Consider the following 19807-nt stretch of genomic DNA (forward strand, 5'->3'; position numbering starts at 1 on the left):
TTTTGGTCGCTAACCTTTCCAGGGGAAGATCAAGAAGAATGATGGACAAACAACACCTACGAACATAAGAACTACACCGACTACGACACCTCGATATGCCTTGATGAAGAACAACTACAGAAGGAGACTTGAACTCCATACACTTGGAGTTTTGCAAACTCCAAGTGTGGGGGAGGTATGTGAGTACCACGAAGTAAGTTCTTTTCTCAATTCATATCTTGTATTGGAATTGGTGTATGTCCTCGCATCTTGCTCTATAAAAAAAGAAAAAAAATAAGAGAAGTTGTCATGGCGACAACATTGAGTCTTCATCAACAAAACACCATGGTAAGTACTCTCAATGTCCTGCTTTCGACATTAAACAAAGCCCTGCCGGGAGGTCGCCCGAGGATCACCAGGTTCGTACTCATGCCTATCTCTCTTCGAATAATGCCCAATCATGCTTCATGCTTCCTTTATCTGTCCTTGTATGCTCTAGTTTGAATGTGTGATGCATAACACATTCATAGGCCTTTTTAAATCAAGCATGGTGTTTGGGTTAAAATGTCCTCTTCAGTCAACTAGACCTTATGTCTAGTTTGATTGACGTTCGTAGAGTTAATACTTGCATAGATGTTGGTTGCATATATGGACTAACTCCTGTAGAAAAATCAAATCCAATTGGGTGAGTCATTGAGCTGAATTCAATTGGAAAGGTAAGACAAGATTTTGGATCAATGTTGCACAACATACTTATGTTGATGCAACCTTAATTCAGCCTTGCTTGAGTAAGTATCTTGGTGAGATTAAATTTTAGTTCAAATAAATTTTAGGAGCTCCCTGGTTTTTAAAACCGGATGAGCTATTATTTTGTTTCCATATTTTTATTTTTGTTTTTGAATAAGCACCAGGTACAAGAACAAATGTGGGGGGAGATCTCTCGGAACTTTCATGCATATGCACTCGAGATCTCCCACAACACGTGCGCAACACCGAATGAATCAGAATGCCAAAAGTCAAGACGAATCATAGCTAGTATTGAGCTAGTATTCCAGGATACAGTGCAGATTTTTCAGGTATTTAGGATTCTTGGCTAGAGAATTTTTGGTGCAGTGATCCTTGGTTTAGCTCATCACCATGCTCCTGCCTTGCTTCATCTCTATGGCTAATACATTCAATCTCTCAAGTCAAGCTTGGCCCACACATTTTGTACTTCTAATGGGCAGAATTTTTATTTACTTTTGCAGGTTGTCAACTGGATGGGCAATCTGAATTACTAGATAAGCTCATCGAGGCCAACGACTAGGGTACTCTCTTTAGAAGGATTAGGTAACCAACCAATTCATGATTGTATACTGCATGTGCTCTGTCAAATATAGCAATGTTTTTTCGATGTTCTTTTTTGAACAAGTTTTATTTGTTGTTTTGAACGAACAGTTCAATACTGAAACAGAGAGTGGAGTTTTCAAGGGGTGGAATAAAGACAAGTTCTCCTTTGCTCCAACATACAAGCACGTATGAAATTCTGATAGATATGATGGCGAGGATGACGCACCAAAGTCTCAAAGAAGAAGCGAAGAGCACTAGAAGTGTAAGTTATCTGACCATACATACTGTATGCCAAATGAATTCCCCAATGTAGTTTGGGAACATGAATGGTCACAATTTGTTCAGCACTATGTATGTTCCTGAATGCTTAGTGCTGGATCAAATAAAAAAAACTATGCAGGTATGACCAGATTCTTTGGCATGGTGATGCTGAAGGAAATAGTGTAGCTGTCCAGTTTTCAGCAACAAAGTAATCAAGACCGTATCAGCTCCCAACATGAAAGTTGGCGCAAAAAACTTCTTCTATCCACAAGATAGTGGAGATTAAGGAGAGGCAATTGAAAGGTGCTTGCTACTTTGCTGGGTTCTATGAACCATAATATGGTCTGACTGAAAATGCTCCACATATTGATGTCATCATTATTTCAAGAATCAAGATTGTCCCCTTCTACATCGGGATGAAAACCAAAGGTTTCTAAAGGCCATAGGTCTATGACTGATGCCACACCTTCATTCTACGGACAATGATTGATTGGATTAGTTAGTAGCAATGTGGAGGAGGCTATTAGCAAGTGCTAACTACTAGCAACTTCAGTGATTCAAAATATAGTCAGGTTCATGTTTGTACTCTGTTTCATACATGACTGCCACGTTGCAAGTCAATAGAAGAATGAAAGTGCTTTCATTTGGACCATCTTTATTTTTCATGTTGCGAACTTTGTGCTGAATGAAGAAACGTAAAAGGTGTACACAATTTCAGTTTCCTTTGACAAGATTTGCACAGTACAAAAATAGTTCGAAAGACACCTATGTGGCCATGTTTTGCATTGGCTTCATCCAATTAATTATCTTGCTATATATGTTACTATTCTATATTTGTTTTGTCCGTAGCATGGGTACACACCTTGCTATACATACCCATTTACTTGTTTTATAATTATATATTTTTATATTTCAAATATTGTCTATTTTCATCGCAATTGATCTCGGTGCTTGTTTTCACCATATATAGTTTTTTTTTAAAATGCTTGTTGAAAGTAAAATTTAGTGTGATTATTTTTTTATAATATTATTCTTTAAACACGTGCGTGCCGCATGTTTATTTTATTAGGACTTAGGTGCTCCGTCTAAAACAAACGAGTTGTACTTCGCATAAGTGGGTCCTCTGGAAAAGGAGTGGTCCAGCACAACGGGAAGAAAAAAAAAGGAGCCATGGGGTTATCTGGCCCAATGCCAAGCCTTTGTTTCTTGTAGGCCCAATCTCGTAGACCACTGTGCGGCCCAATCATCACCACGAAACAGGTAGCAGCCCAAGAGAAACACTACCTGCCTGCTGTCGTCATCGCCTCCAAAGCCCCCCAACCCAACTGCTCCGGCGGCCGCCATTGCTGCTTGTGGCCTTGTGGGAGCTCTCCGTAATGGACATGGACATGGACATGGATATGGAGACCCTCGCCGACGACACCGACGCGGCGCTCGCCGGCGACAGCGGCGGCGAGGCCGAGCGCTACGAGGCTGCCGAGGCTGAGGCTGAACTCCTCCGCGACCGCCTCCGCCTCGCCGTCATCAGCATCGCCACCGCCGAAGGTAGCATATGCATTAGCATCCTCTCCAGGATTTCTTCGATCCGCGGCCCGGTGGCTTCTTGTTCGCGTGGGTCTAGTCTGGTAAAATTCCTCATCTTTCGGTGCGCCGTTTGCGCAGGGAAGAAGGCGGGGATGACGGTCGCCGACCCCGTTGTTGCCTGCATCGCCGATCTGGCATACAAGAGCGCAGGTTCTTCGCCCAGAACCCTACCTTCCCTGCATTTGCTTCCTTAACCAGTAACCACTTGGTCATGTTATCTTCTCTTCGGTTACATTGCGCTGGGCCATTAACTGTTATTATGAACCTCTTGCGAATATAATTCACCCCGAGCTGCTTAGGCTCCCGAGTTGACTGCTGCAGTAAAGTTGGTATGTTTTTAGATTGGATCTCGAAACGAAAAATGTGCTGAAGGACTTCAGCGGTTCTGCTACACTATTCTCAATGTTTACCACACGTTTATTAGAATACAGTTGGTGTTCGAGAAAATATGAATGGTTTCTTCTGGCTGCCTGTAGCTTTACACTATTCTCATGGTTTGCAAGAAAGGAGTCGGAGGCTCAAGAATTTGGATTTCTTGCCAAGTTGAAAGGAATACCTGCAAATCACAAATAGATAAATCATGTTAGCTGTTAGCAGCTAAGAATCAAGCTGTAACTCGAATAAGAACTTGAGATTTGAGAATTAGGAAAAGAAATAGAATGGCGAACCTCCAGTGTCAAATCACAAATAGATAAATCATGTTATCTGTTCGCAGCTAAGAATCAAGCTGTAACTTGAATAAGAACTTGAGATTTGAGAATTAGGAAAAGAAATAGAATGGCGAACCTCCAGTGTAGAACTTTCTCAGCTGTTTGTTGAAGTTCAAGATGGAAACTCTCCAAAATGCCTAAATGCTGTTTCTTCTTTGTTGACCTGGACATGAAGGAGTGGGTGAGCCTGATAGTGCTAGCATGGGAACACTACTATTCTGTGAGCTTGCTTCAGGTGCTTTAACTAAAGCATCTTCCTTACAAAGTTCCTCAAGCATCTCTCGTGTAGTTGTGTCGCAGCTGAGCATACTGATGTGCCTTTAGCTGGCACCTTAAAACAAATGTGTTCTCACTCGAAAATGGCTTCCAGGGATAATGTAACCACAAAAAATGTCATTCTGATTTTGCTTCCTCCAGAGGTGTTGTTTTTCTTAAGTAATCAAACATGCCTCCGCAGAGGAGTTCTGCGCAACCTTTCTTCATCAATATCATTACTAGCATCAGTTCTAGTTTGCGCGCTAAGAGGTTGTGAGCCCACTTGCAACCTCTAATCTCTATGGATAAAAAACAAGGAAATGACTCTATCCTAAATCACCTGATACTCCAGAATAGGTGGCATACCTGTATTTGATACTGGTTTCAGAAATTGTACCCAAAACGCCCAAATCCATTGCATTGCATCTATTAATTTAATTTATGTACCACTTTCAAGCTCCTCTATCAGTACACACTATACTTGTTAAATGTGGTACCTGCTCGTGTTGTGGACAGAAACACACCTGTTTAACCATAACCCATGTACCCATCTGCAACACATTGACAGTTCAGTTTACAAGCATCAATGAGTCCAGTTACGTCAAATCTCGTTGAAGGTCGCCATTGTCTGCAAAGTGCAAACTTCAGAATCATACTATCGGATATCCAGATAGAAAGCATAGTTGAGCACATAGATCTTCTATCCTAGGTCTCTTGCACTGAAAACTGTTGATTTGCCAGAAAGTAACCAGTGCATAACTGCAGTGATGGTGAAGCAGATGCATTGGGTCAGTGAAGAAATGCATTTAATTGAAAAGTAACACATCTGAAGCATGGCACTTGCTAGCTAAGTGGCTACTGTAAATTGCATTGCTTCCACTCCTTTTAGAGAGAAAACAATAACTCTGGCTCTCATTAGATTTGTGTCCATGGGAACTATAACAGTATCCCAGTTAACATCTTTCGTGCTATTTGCAGAGCAGCTGGCTAAGGATGCAGAATTGTTTGCACAGCATGCCGGTCGCAAGACCATCAAGATGGATGATGTTATACTCACAGGTACTTGACAGTATCCTGTTCTGCTGATTCAAGAATGCAGGGAAGATAAACAAATGTTTGGCTTCTTAAAAGTACATATTATTTTGTTTAGGCTTGTTTGAACTAGCTTTGTGCTCTCTTTTCCTAGTACTCCATCTCACTAGCTAAATTTATCGCCTTCAATTTATGGGATGTGCAGAAGATTGGCCCTCATTTTGGTCCTCTCAGTAAACTTTTTTAATGTGATCTTTGGTGTATAACTCCAGCTCACAGGAATGAGCACCTTATGGGTCTTCTGCGGACCTTCTCTCAAGAACTGAAGGGAAAGGAGCCTGCCAGCAGCGAGAGGAAGCGAAAGAAATCGTCAAAGAAGGACAAGAGGGTGATAAACGTCTGATTCCATGTAACCGTTATGTTGGCTAGAGGGGAAGGCACCACAAACGCTCAAACTAACCACCTGTTCTGCATTCGATGGCTGCGTGCGATTTCCAGAACTGATTGATATTGTACATACTGTTGTAGTTGTTCATCAAATTCAGTTTCTCACTTTTGCTTTCTAACTAGTCAACTGAACAAGTGGACAGTAGCACATTACATCCATCACTTAAGGCCCAATCCCTCAAAATAAAAGGGAAACATATCTGGTGAAAACCACAACCTTCGTGAAAATCCGTGCAAACCACAGCAAAAGAGTCGTCTAAATTTACCAAAAAAACACACATATAGATGATATGATGATACACAACTTTGTAAAATATCTTGTCCAAACTCGACTTCATTTGTGAGATAAAAATAACAAGTTTCAAGCCAGAAAACTGTCAAGATGATTTGTTAGAAATTTGTTATTTTTATATCTCATAAACGAAGTCGAGTTTGGACAAAATATTTTACAAGGTTATGTATTATCATATCATCTACATGTATGATTTTTTTTGTAAATTTAGACGATTTTTTTGCCGTGGTTTGTACGGATTTTTATGAAAGTTGCGGTTTCCACTAGATATGTTCCCAAATAAAAGAGCTCCTTTTACCATGATTGTAAAAGTGCCAATGGATACTTTCAGGACTTTTACGTTGAACTTTTTTCTAGTCGTTGATATATGGAAAGTATGTATAAAATTAAATTAAATTAGTATTCGGTCCCACATTTTGGAAGTACCAAGTACATTATCCTAGGTATTTTCTATCTTCATCACCGTAGGATTTTATCAGATGGACAGCTCATATTTTTTTCAATCATAGTAAAATTTTTCTTGTAAAAGAGCTCTATATATACAATTTTTGGGTCGGTTCGGGTCAGTTTTTCCATGTTTTGGTTAAAAAAATCGAGCTGTGCTCGGCTCGATTTCTTCCATCGGGTTATAAATTTCAGCCCGAACCTAATCCATAATCTATATATTGATCATGTCAGGTTGGATTAGGGTTTTTTTTGGATGGGTCTGGTGAGCGAGGTCGCCACGCCGTGAAGACGGCCAAATGCATGCGTGTTATCCCGTTCATGACAACCATTTTTTCAAGATTAATGATCTTAGTTGCGTCAAATTCTACTTGTGCGTTAGGACTTCGCGTTGAGCACTGGCAGTGAGGACTTTGCATTAATCCTTGATGGTAGAATGCACAAATTCTCAATGGTAGTAAGATGTAACCTAATGTTTTACTGGTGGCCTGTTAGTGTTTTTTTCCCCCCTTTAGGTATTTGTAAGGATGCGTGCTAGGCGAGGAGGGGTAAACGCGAATAAAGAAACCTCTGTTTTGAGCCCTTTTAAAGTTTTCTTTTCTTTCACTTAAGATTAATGAAAGTATTTGCTTTAGGTTGGACTAGCATCATCAAGTTCATGGCGGTGGCGTCGATCTGCTGTCCAGTGTCCAGTGCCGCCGCAAGGAAAGCCAGAGGAAAATCCTCACCTGAGCCCAAGTTCCCCAAATCAGTTTGTGACCATCGAGGTGCACGGAGCCCACATGCAGCGAGCGCATTGTTTGTAGGCAGATTTGGCCGAGTTGCCCATCTACAGACCAGCGCCTCAGATGATTCTGTCCTCGACTTCAGGCTGCAGTGCGAAGCCGTTGACAGCATTCCAGAGCAACAGGTATTCTGTTATAGTTTTGCACTGATACACAATCCTGATTCTACAGTCGACCATGAGTTCCCAACCTCACAGTCGATTCAACTTCACTTCCTTCTCACTCACTCTTCCCGATCTCTCCTTTTCTTTTCTCCTTCCTCTCCCCCTTCCATTTTCTCCGGCGGAGGTGCCTTTGGCTCCACCGCGGCCTCCGCCGCCGCAGCTCCTGCCTCCCTCCGGTCTCTCCCCTCGATTTTCTCGGGGGGGGGGGAGCGGGAAGGCGGTGTGGCGGCTCGCCGGTAAGTAATTTTTTTCCTTTTTTTGCAAATTTTTCTACAAAATTTTTCATCTGATTTTTTTTATTTTGGATGCAAAAGTTTTTGTCTGAGCTTTTCTTTTATTTTGAATGCAAAAAAAAAATTATTTGAGCTTTTTTTGTTTTGAATGTAAAAATTTTCTTGCCATTTTTTTAAGTTTGTTTCTTAAATTTTTTTCTTCCAAAATTTTCTTGCCTCTTGATTTTTTCCCTTAATTTTTTCTGAATAATTTTTATCAGAAAACGACAAAAAATTACTAAAAAGAAAAAACGGTCAAAAAATCGCCCATACGAATTGTAACTTAGGTCGCTCGTAAATTAGAATGGCCCGCACGGATAGCCTCTGGTGATTTGCAAACCTCTTTTATTGGTATTCTTTTCTCTTTGCAACTTTTGAACTTTAGAAAGTTATAATTTATTCATGTGACTTCTATAGACAATTGTTAAGATTATGACACTTTATTTGCTTGGCTTGTTAGCCAACTAGCCAGCAGTGTTTGTCTCTCATACTAAGTCAGCACCAGCGACCAACCAACTAGCAGTACTGTTCTCTCATAACAAATCAGCACCAGCCACCAGCTACAACTAGAGTGATTATGAGATTTAACTTTTTCTCAATCGTTGGATGAGGACACGGAAGGACGATCAACGGCACAGGCACAGCAAGACCGATCAAGCTGCCTGCCCGCTTCACATCGGAACCCTCAAAACCTAACAACACGGCGGATCGGATCGCCCGACGCTAATCACGGCGATGGATCACAAACCCAAGTTGCCCCGCCGCACGCTAATGAGCATTCCTTCCGCGGTGCTCGTCGGTTTGCCGGTGGCGCCTGATTTCATGCCGGTCTTCACTGGTTGCGGAGATGGCCGATGTGCTTGGGAGGCCATTTACTTGGCTTCATTGCCTACCAGTAAGCCCTCCTATGTGGTCTCCACGTTATGGACTTCGTCGTTCGTTGGTGCAGATGCCGGCTTTACGAAGAAGGCGTGAAGACCCTGGAATCTGGTGTTGCGTCTATAATTTTCTACTCCCTCCGTTCGGAAATGATATACATATTTTGACTAGAGAAAGTCATTCGAAGTAAAGTTTGACTTATTAATCACTCTTAGAATATAATGTCAATTACGAATAACTCAATGTCATCTCAAAACCTCTTTGAATACATATGTATTGACATAAATTTTATAAACTAATTATACATATAATTTAACTAATTATTAGTCAAAGTTTATAAAGTTTGACTTTCTCTAGTCAAAATATGTAGATCATTTCCGAACGGAGGGAGTATTTTCTAAGGGTCATTTCTGTAATAGGACGGAGATGTGCTGTTCTCCTATAGTTTAATACAGCTGCATCCTTACGGGGGGGGGGGGGGGGGGGGGGAGTTGCCCCGCCGCCACGACCGGTCCTGCGGGGGCGACCGCGCCGACCTGCTCTGCGCCCTCCCCGACGAGATCCTCATCGCCATCCTCGCCCGCGTCGGCGACTCCCGCGCCGCGGTGTCCACGTCCGCGCTCTCACGGCGCTGGCGGCGGCGCGACCACCTCCCGCCGGGGCACGCGGGGACCTTGCACCGCTACCGCAACGCGCGGACCGGAGGCGACGAGGACGCGCGGTGGGCGCTCGCCCGGCAGGTCGCCACCTGCGAGGACCGCGCCATGGAGGCCTACGTGCGTGGAGGGCTCGCCCGCTTCCTGCGCTCCGGCGGCGACGAGGACGCGCGGTGGGCGCTCGCCCGGCAGGTCGCCACCTGCGAGGACCGCGCCATGGAGGCCTACGTGCGTGGAGGGCTCGCCCGCTTCCTGCGCTCCGGCGGCGACGAGGACGCGCGGTGGGCGCTCGCCCGGCAGATCGCCACCTGCGAGGACCGCGCCATGGAGGCCTACGTGCGCGGGCTCGCCCGCTTCCTCCGCTCCCCCGAGCGCTACCCGGCCGCTAGGTCCCTCAGGCTCGAGTTCTTCCTCGCGCCGCCGCCGCCGGAGGACCACGACGGCGCCGCCGGGAGCGCCATGGCGGAGTGCCTCGCTTCCGCCTTCCGCTGGCCCTCCCTTGAGCGCCTGGCCGTCTACGCCTTCCCGCGCGGCGCGGCGGCGGGCGGGGACGAGACCAAGCAGCCCGCGCACGTGTTCCCGGACCCGGAGCCCGTCCGGGCGCTGCTGACGGCGAGCCGCGTCGGGACCCTGCACGTCAAGATCGAACTGCCTGGCGCAGAGCGGGCGCGGCTACGGGCTGCTGTTCCCCGTCCTGACGAGGCTCACCGTCGAGATCACGCCGCGTGTCAAGGCCGACTTCCCGCGATCCTACTTCAACGACCTCGTGCTGTCGTGCCGGGAACTCGTGTTCCTGCGCCTCGTGTCGTGCTACGTCGCCGGCTCCGCCCCGTTCGTGGTGGATCTGCCGCCGTCGTCGAAGCTCCGTGAGCTGATCTTGGAGATCTGCAGCTTCGAAGATCTCAGGCTCGTCAGCGCTCTGAGCCTGGAGAGGCTGGTCGTCGAGAGGTGCAATGTGCTCTCGTCCCTTACTGTGGGGATCGCTCCGAGGTTCGCGACCATGGTGTGGCACGGCGTGCCGCCACAGATTTATGGTGGTGGCACGGCGAGCCTCTGGTTCGTGGAGCTGAGAGACTGGGATCGTTACAGCTGGGTATCCGAGAAGAAGCTAGCATCCTTCTTCCTGAGCCTTCCAAAGGTCGAAGTGCTGGAATTACGCTTCCGGGATCCTCCACAGGTAAGTCCTCAAGAAAATAAGAACATTTTAATATTTTCAAACTGCTTGGCTCATGTCCCCTTAACTTTGCTCCTTGCAAAGTTCGGATCAAAACAATGGTTCAATCATCCCATCCGATTTCCTGAATTGTTTTACCATAAGTTTAGTTACGCAGTTAAGCCTCAGACACCTAATAGTAGAGAGTTCATGGGATTGAAGCTGAAGTGCTGAACAAAGATGTTGGTGGACGATCTGGTATGGGTACAATTATGGCCCCGTTTCGTGCAGCTTGCCTGGCTCCACCTTCTCCACCGTAGCGAGCATGAGCTGAAGGAGCCACAATTTCTGGTTCCACCAGCTTCTCCTTTTTTCTACTTCATTTTAGGCTGGAGAGAGAGAGAGAAGGAGGTTTTGCTACATTACCGCTACGGTGCTCGGTGCATATGTCAGGAGGAGCTGAAGCCGGTGAAGCCACACCAAACGGGCTCTCTATATCTCAATGTGAACCTACACAAACCTAAATAAGCAACCTACATATAGAGTTTACTCCTTTCAATCACAAAGAGTCTTCTTTTAGGTGTGGATATATTTGTACTTGCAATATATTTTCAAAATATAGATCTTTGTTATTTTCAAAATATATATTAGTATCTTGCATTCTTGTGGTAAAAAGATGTGTGTTGGTGATCATGCGGTCGTCCAAAATGATGTAATTTATTTTTTGGCTGAACAGGGTGCCAACCACTAGTATGGAAACCTGAATAAAGCTGAGAAATTTATGCTGACTTTGCTAGTAATTAAGCAAACGATCAAGCATACCAAGGTTTATTTTGGCAAAAAAAAAGATAGTTACCAATATAAAAGGTTAAGTAAATAACAGGATAGCACTACAACAGTCAGCAAGCTGGGACATTTTACAATACCAAAATGACATTAATACAGTGAGATTACTAAGAATCAGTTAAACATGCTGAGATAGGTTATGAAATATTCTTACTGTTTTTTAATGGAGTTGCTCATCATCCCTATCATGTAGAGAACCATAATTGCAAAACTTTTTTAACTGATCTTAAATCTTAATTCGACAGTTTCCTGAAAATCTCCTCATAAATGAGTGAATTGGTTTGGCCTTTTCATTAACTTGTATTCTTTTCATTTTTCATCACAAGGCCAACTTTCTATGTAATTCCAATCTCATTTTCCTTTTTGACATGCTCCCGTTGACATTTTTCGACTCATTAACAAAGCATTTTAGTTGTAAGATGTCTCCAACTTCATTCTACAACATAGCCGGCCTTCATGGTATATGCACCCTCATGGGCCCTCTAGGCAGGGCTCTGGATTTACGTTTGTGACTTTCTTTAGAAGTTTAAGCACAGTTGATGAAATTCTTTTATGCATTATTCTGAATGTCACCCATTTAGTTCAAAGTTCAAACTGAGTCTTCATGATTCATGAAGACGTTAAGTATGCCCACACACACAAACATTTACCTATTTATAAAAAGCGGACTGTTTCTATGGTGCTTTAACTATTGGTCCGTCATGGTGGACCCAAGTTAAGGTGAACCTATCCCGTTTGGACATTGGTGTCGTTGCCAATCCGAAGCTTGTGCGCTTGGCGGTTTTGAAACCAGCCGAATATCGTCAGGCTAGGCCATGTCCATCGGGAATCCTCCAAGCTCAGGAGGACGCTGACCGAATCCCGAACAGGCGCGCGATGCGAAAAGAACAGACCGGATCCAAATCCAGATGCTTGAACCGTGCCTGCCATGCACATGATTCTTGCGTAGGTCGATGTGCGTGCGGTGGCACTCAAATCCAGATCACCAACGCACCTAAATCAACGCATCTGCTCGGTGAAAACAGGGAGAAGAAGGAGCTGCTGCCGCTTCATTTCGTCAGTAGAAGAAAGAATAGAGAAAGAGAGGAGAGGTGTCTCTGCGCCTCCCTCCCGTGTCCTGTCCTACAATACGCCGACGACACTCTCATTCTTGTGCGTGGGGATGTTGCTTCCATGTGCACCTTGAAAACCATCCTGGATGATTTCTCTCTCGCCACCGGCTTATACATCAACTTCCATAAGTCTACGTTCGTCCCAATGAACGTCTCTGACCAGGTTGCTTCTGCAATGGCCACTGCCCTCGGGTGCGCACAATCCTCCTTTCCTCAAACTTACCTTGGCCTCCCCATCTCCCCACACAAACTCCGGGTCGTTGACTTCCAACCTCTGATCGCCTCGGTTGACAAGTACTTGGCTGGATGGAAGGCGCACATCCTTAGCACCTCTATTACGCGGATACTTCTAGGAGGTGGCGTATCCGTATCCGATACGTATCGGATACGGATACGCCCCGGATACGCCTCGGATACGTTTCTAGCCGTATTCTGAAAAAACAGATACGTATTTGCTTGGATACGCGTATCCGATACTTTTTGGCCAGATGGGATACAACCCAAAGCAGTAATCAGCTCACCCAAATGCTGTTTTGGTAGTAAGAGATGATACAAAATGATGAACTTACTGCAATAGAACTAGATGAGCAGCAACTGAAGAACCCCTTGTGGAATCATTTGTGCTTTTAGAGAAGGCTAGTTATAGAGGTAATGTTATATGGACATGCAAGTATTGCACATCTGAGTATAGGGGAAGTTACTCAAGAGTAAAATCTCACTTGCTGAATATCTATGTGATATTTATATATAATTATTAATTATCCTAGCCGTATCCCCGTATCAGTGTTTTTTGGGAAAATGAGTATCCACGTATCCGATACGTATTATATCCGATACCCGTACCAGTATCCGTGTAACATAGCTTAGCATTGGGGGTAGGCTGGTTCTTGTTAATGCCGTTCTTGGGAGTTTGCCTATATATTACATGTCCTCACTCCTCCTTCCAAAAACTATTATTGAGATCCTTGATGCTAGGCGGCGGGCCTTTTTGTGGACGGGTGAGGACAAATGTCATGGTTCCAAATGCCTTCTTGCCTGGGACAAGGTGTGCTGCAGCAAAGATTGTGGTGGCCTTGGGGTCAAAAATCTGTCGGATCAGAACCACAGCCTCCTTGTGAAGTTCGTGCACCGACTCCTTGATCCGACTCCCCTTCCTTTGAAAATCTGGTTCCTGACTCACTCTTCGCTGCTTGGGAACCAGGGCCCTGACCTCTCCTATCTAGCTAAACTCCTCTCCAATGAACTTCCCCTGTATCGGCAACTTACTTCTGTCCAGGTCGGCAATGGTCTCCATACTTCTTTTTGGCATGACAAATGGCTGCTCGGTGTGCCGCTTGCGGAAACTTTCCCTGCGCTCTTTTCTCATTGCATCTTCCAAGACCACTCAGTTAGTGCTACTTTGGAACACCCCCTTGCTTCTCTACTTCGTCCCAGGCTAACTCGCGCGGGTGCTGCTGAAAAACAGGTGCTTTTGGACTGCCTGGGCCTTTTTCACCTTAGTGAGGAGCCTGATCGCCGTTTTCTGACTCATTCCCCACAAGAAATTCTCAGTTCTAGCTCTGCTTATCGAGCTGTCCACGCCACTGATCCAGCCGACCCTGACGCCGCCCGCTTCTGGAACACCAAGTTACCGTCCAAGGTTTGGTTCTTTGGCTGGCTCGTCCACCATGAACGTCTGAACACTCGTGCTCACATGCTCTACCGCAATATGAGCAAACCTAAAGAGTCACACTGCGAGAGCTGCCCTGGGATCCTTGAAACGGCTGACCACCTCTTCCTTCACTGTCCGTGCGCTCGTGCAGTTTGGGATCATCTAGGCATCGCTATCGGCGATGATGTGCACCGACACCCCTGGCTCCTGGGTTGCGAACTCCAACTGCTAGACACTGTTCAGGCGGATGTGATGCTACTCCTTCTCTGGCACATCTGGAAAGCATGGAACGCCGTCATCTTCGACAAGCAAGCTTCTAGCCACACTGATATCCTTCGTCGATTGATCAAGGACATGGAGATGTATGGGTGCCGCTATAAGAAACTCCGGTTTGACTTTGATAGGTGGAAATCCTATTTCCTCTCCCGTCTCTAGTCTCTCGTCTTTCTCGCCCCTCGGCTGAGATCGTTGTAATCTCCATCTGGTATCCCAGATGATCTATCGAGCAATGAAATTTTGGTAAGTGGGGATCCCCCCCCCCGGTTGTTGGAAAAAAAGAGGTGTCTCTGCGCCAATGTTCGGCAAGGCGCTAGGCGGTTTCTAGACGGTGACCCATCGCCTAGAGCCTAGGTGTTGCTAGACGTTTTGCTAGGCGGTAGCATATGTTGCATAATTATATCTTAAAAAGAGGGAAAGCTGAAGACCAGTGGGCCTAAAGCTGGATGGAAAGCCCACTAAACCAGTCCAGCCCAGGTCTTAACTCCCACCCACCTCACTACACATTATCCATTCGACTCCCCACCTCTTTCTCCTCTACCCGACGCTTCCTTTGCCCTAATCGCCACCGCCCACCCACCCACTGTGACGGAACCGCCAAATTAAAACTCTAATTAAACGTAATGACCGTCATTTGAACACATCGGGCTCATTAGCTTAACGGCTTAATTTGACGAATCCTTCCTCAACCCATATCCCGATCGAAACATCACCGGTAGTCCCACGCGAAAATGGGCGCAGATGGTACAAGCACGGCATATTACTTGAAAATATAAACTCAATGAAAACGAAACAATAAGTTTTACCAACCGAGTTCAAATATATGAGATTAATTTACAAACCTTTACGATAGATGGTCTGAAGTTCGAAACCAAAAGATCCTACATCTATTCTAACTGTCACCAGTTCAGACCGGTCTACGCAAAACAGAAAGACTGCACACTTAGCCCACAAGTGTACAACTCAACAGCGCCCTAACCTAAGGGTCCCGCTCCTCGACCCGCCACCCCTCTGCATCTCAGCGGATGAACTTGACACAACAGGGGCAGAAGTCGACATCCGGGTGTCCTGTAATAATAAATGTGGCAACAAACCCTGAGTATTCTAATACTCAGCAAGACTTACCCGACCAGTGGGTATAACTTAGCCCACATAACTAGACATGCAAGGCTTTTGGCTGGTGGTTATTTTGCAGAAATAGCAACTAGAGGTGTATCCTTACTTTTAATGTTTTAGCCGCATATTTTATATACATAGACTCTCACTAATGTTTGCCTATCTACACACATGTTGGAGCATCCAATTTAAGATTCAGAATAGTATCCATTTTTATATCTCTAATACCCTAACACATTTGCTACGAGGTGACAAAGAGATCAAGGCCCTCATATCCGCGAGACACGGCGAATCGATCCGATTTAACCTTGCAAGGTGGACCTAACCAACACGGCACGCAAAAGCCCCGTCGGACTCCACGCACCAACCTTTCCCCTCCCCGCCTCGAACTACAGGAACCAGCCCAACGACATATGGTCAGCCGAGCTCAATGTGAGACCACCAAAAGTAAACATATGCATCTCAATTCTCCGCGACTACTCGACTAGCCCCAGGAGTTGGGTGCGGGTTCCTGTACTTTCGAAGCAAAGCAGTACTCGGCTTACCGGTTTCGACTACCTCCTACTCCCGGTATGCGGTTAGTACTGTTTAATCCCCGATCAACACTGCCACAACGACCGGTCCTTAATCGACACGGGCGGGGCTAAGACACCCAGGAACCCTGTCCTGCTGCCAAACCTAATATCATCATCCCCGCCCGGTCTCACATCTCCATATCCATTTCAATCCATTTCTCAAATACTGAAGTATAAAGATAATAATGTATCTCGCGAGTAGCCGGCAATTACTCGGCTTCTAAAGTTTCCTGTGTCTCGCGAGTGACACGTAGTCACCCGACTTCTACCGGTCTTATTTAGCCTGACACCGCTATTGACCTAGACATACTAGTAAAAACTCAAGGAAACCTAGGGATCATGCAGCTAGGGTTCCAATCAATTCCTAATATGTAATGCACAAGTAATAGATAAAACATATACATAGTGAATCATAATTTAAAATTAATAGGACATGCACCGGGGCTTGCCTTGCGTCTGCTGCTCAACACTAGGGTGAGATGAGCCTTGGGCCTGCTCCCCACGATCCTCCTGCTGCGGGGCTTGCCCCTGCGGCTCCTGTGGCTCCGCAACCACTTCGTGCACGACTCCTTCAGCGGCGGCGTCTATACGTATGCATATGATATGAGAATGTATGCAATATAATTTGAAACTTTTAAATAAATCTTAACCGATCACAAATACTGCTAACCGAACAACCCGACGTTCATAACCCTGCAAAAATCGGAATATCCGGATTAATACCCGGAGTTTCCGGATGTGGAAGTTTTCCGGAGTATCCGGACTTACACCCGGAGTTTCCGGATTTCACACTGCTTTCGTCCCCAAAATTGAAGTTTCGATTGAGGCAAAATCAACTCACAAAAATCGAAACCCTCCTAGACCCTAGTAGAATGATTCATAAGAAGATGATTGACCCAAACAGAATCACTTAAAACATCCTAGAACGATCATTCCATTTAGCCCTAGCTTGGGTACCTTCTCAAGTTGAAATGAAGCCACCCCAAGGAGGAATGAATGGAAAGGATGATTCTCCACGCCGATAGAGGTTCCCTTTGCCTTGGAATCAACTTGAAATGGAAGATCTTGGGGTCTAGGGCTTAGGGAGAAAGGAGGACTAGTGAGGGAGAGAGAGAGCTGAAGGAGGGCTCGTGAGGGAGAGAGAGAGAGAGCTGAAGTGAACGGTATTTTAACATATGGAAACAGTCAGAAGGCTAAAAACACGTGATATGGAGCTTCAGGTCCGGAGTATCCGGAAAAATACCCGGAGTATCCGGGTTAATCCGGAGTTTCCGGTTTAATACCCGGAGTATCCGGATATTTTTTGAAGTTCCGGGTCCAAATTCCGGAGGTTCCGGTTTCCCCGGACTCCAGAAAATGAAACTGAGTTTGAGCAGAGTTTTCGACTTGATTTGCGACGAATTAACTCAGGTCACCAATTAATCAGTTAAGCCCAGTTTTTAACACTCGGGTGTTATACCCACCCACCCGCGCCTCCTCTGCCGCCCAGGCCGCCGCCGCCCGCTTGCCCCCCGCCTCCTTCGCTGCTGCCATGACGTCTCCCTCGCTCTTGCTCTCGCCGGCACGGGCCAATGCCCCAGCCTCATCTTCCTCCTCCGCCGCCACCCGTTCTACCTCTCTCCCGCGGTCATCCCTGCCTCCTTCTCTGCCGTCGCCACGGGCCGACATCCACGCCGTCGCAGCAGCTGACGTTCGAGCCTCCACCGCCATTGCCCGACGCCCCAGCCCGCCCGCCCTTTGCTGTCGACATGGGGGCACTGCCTACCCCCTAGGCGAGGCGGAACCCCTCCGCCCAACGACTATGCGCGCCTAGGCGGGCGCGGAATGCTACCTTGTTGAACACTACTCTGCGCTGTGAAGCAGACCGGTGGCGGCCTGTCCATCTGGTAGAGACGTAGAGTACATAGGAAATTGGGATAGATTTGGGACTATACGTGTTAGGGTTAACTTACATGAGTTGAAATAAGCTTAAATTATGAGCCAAACAAATTAAGGTTATGAAATAATTTAAAAATAATGTACTTCATAGATGTGGTACAAATAAATTAGACTACTTTTTGATGAATAAGATATCATTTGTGTCGTCCGTCCATCGATACATTAAAGGCATATATATAGGGCATACCACGTGTGTACATCCCATATATGGTCACCAGGTCCAGCTCATGCCATACCAAACTAAGGTTTGTACAGTACTCCGATCCTTATCAAATATTAACACACAAAACTTATAAAATAATATTGAGTGGTCTTACAAAGGAGCTATGACATAGTTGTGCAGAGAGTAAAAAGGTGCTACAGAACAGTGGAGTAAAGAGGCGGTGGCGATTGTTCGGATCACATTTTTACTTAATTACATCCACGACTGTACCACTACAATACATTTAAATAATATTTGACCGTAGCAACGCACGGGCATATATAGCTAGTGTTCTCTTATATGGAGAATTATACTGATTCTGTTGACCCTACTGCTACTACTTAACCCATATCATGTTTGTTTTTTGTATACAAACTCTCTTGTTTCATCAAATTATCATGATGGAAAAGAAAACGATTGGGACTAACAATAATTCTTTTGTTGCAAGTTTTGGGTTCATCCCACCTCTTTGCCGAGTAGATTTGAGAATCTCAAGAAGTTACTGATAGACCTTCCAAGGGTGTGGCCGCTCCATCGGATCAAGAAATTACTGGCAAAGTTACTGGAAGTTGCAACATGCTTGGAGAAGCTTCACATCCACGTATAAGTTTCTACTGATCTGATCTACTCCCTAGTTGCTGCCCATATTGCTGCTCATTTACATGGAACTTCACATGCCACTTGCAGTTTTTTGCATTGTCATCGGGGACATCAGAAGAATGGGACACGGGTACTTTCCATGACGACTCTGCAGATGATTTTCAGCACACTTTCCTGAGGCAGATTGTGATGGATAGATTTGAAGGGACGAAAGATCAAATCGCACTGATTAGGCTTTTATTGAGTTCATGCGGGGCTCTGAAAACCCTCCTCTTAATTCGACACCGTGCTTTGCTAGAGGTAAATAAGCTGGGCCGGCAGGGAGGCATTGCATGCCCTTCATGGTTGATGGAAGACAAGAAAGCTGAATTCGTCTCTCGGCTCAGAGATGGGATTTGCTCGCATGCCGAAATCGTTTTGAAATAAAAAGGAGGCATGTGATTTTTTGTATATATTTGTCCTTAGATCACCCCTTTTCATGGAAATCTTCATAATCGCAAGCTGGCGAATTTCAAAAATGTGGAATGGTAGGTCTGAATCTCAGCTGTCATCTTTGGGTCGTGAGATTGAGCAAGCTGCCCTCCATGTGCACAGGATCAAGGAGGGCCTTGGACCATCAATTTCCCAATGGCAAGAAAAAAATGTTTAAGATTGATATCATCTCTTTTTTTTCCTTTTCTTCATCCTTTTCTATATAAATTCTAAAATATATGCTGAGGTGAAGTTCCCCCGTAGTTAGGTTTCACGCAAAAAAGAACGGTGCTCAGGTGGTGATGATGTTCCTCTACGAGGTTTAACTTTGTCCATATATTTTCATCAAATCCTACATTCACTTTTGCTTTGTCCGTACTTTCGTCGTCAAATAATATCATGAAATATGTCTTGATAATATATTTATTTGATAGTATACATATTAATGTATTTTTCTAATGATCTAGTATTTAACTTAGGACAAAACTGAAGTTGCATATAATTTGGAACGGATGAAGCACACATCCGGTTGCAGTGTGCCTGTGGTGGGCTTGGGGCACAAAGCCCATTGCTGTTGCTGATTTGAGCCCATTTTAGAGAAAGACTTTAGCAGTCCAGTCACACTGTGGGCATTTGGGAAACAAAGCCCGTTTATCTCCCTAATTCGAGCCCATGTAGAGCCTTTGTTTACCATCTTCGCGTTCGCGTTCGTACTTCCACCGGAGTTTGACAAATTACGTTTCTTGATTGAAAGTGGATTCATCAAATATTCAAACCA

General features: G+C 45.3%; 2 protein-coding genes and 1 long non-coding RNA gene across 3 annotated transcripts; all 3 read left to right on the forward strand.

The window, feature by feature from the left end:
* The first annotated feature begins 999 nt into the window (after positions 1-999).
* Positions 1000-2281, forward strand: LOC120680472. The gene is made up of 4 exons (XR_005677681.1): positions 1000-1055; positions 1227-1308; positions 1417-1570; positions 1709-2281. It is a non-coding gene; the product is annotated as an uncharacterized LOC120680472 (long non-coding RNA).
* A 587-nt stretch (positions 2282-2868) lies between these two features.
* On the forward strand, positions 2869-5732 carry LOC120683968 (protein MHF1 homolog). Its single transcript, XM_039966053.1, has 4 exons — positions 2869-3114; positions 3232-3303; positions 5097-5177; positions 5423-5732. The coding sequence occupies exons 1-4, from the start codon at positions 2946-2948 to the stop codon at positions 5551-5553; spliced, it is 453 nt and encodes a 150-aa protein (XP_039821987.1). The 5' UTR covers positions 2869-2945; the 3' UTR covers positions 5554-5732.
* Positions 5733-9267: 3535 nt separating this feature from the next.
* On the forward strand, positions 9268-19207 carry LOC120680597. The gene is made up of 3 exons (XM_039962095.1): positions 9268-10266; positions 18407-18559; positions 18646-19207. Exon 1 carries the CDS (start codon positions 9306-9308, stop codon positions 9957-9959), a length of 654 nt encoding a protein of 217 aa, XP_039818029.1. The 5' UTR covers positions 9268-9305; the 3' UTR covers positions 9960-10266; positions 18407-18559; positions 18646-19207.
* Positions 19208-19807: the final 600 nt, after the last annotated feature.

The sequence above is a fragment of the Panicum virgatum genome, chromosome 7N (assembly GCF_016808335.1).
Source record: "Panicum virgatum strain AP13 chromosome 7N, P.virgatum_v5, whole genome shotgun sequence".
In the NCBI taxonomy this organism is placed as follows: Eukaryota; Viridiplantae; Streptophyta; class Magnoliopsida; order Poales; family Poaceae; genus Panicum; species Panicum virgatum.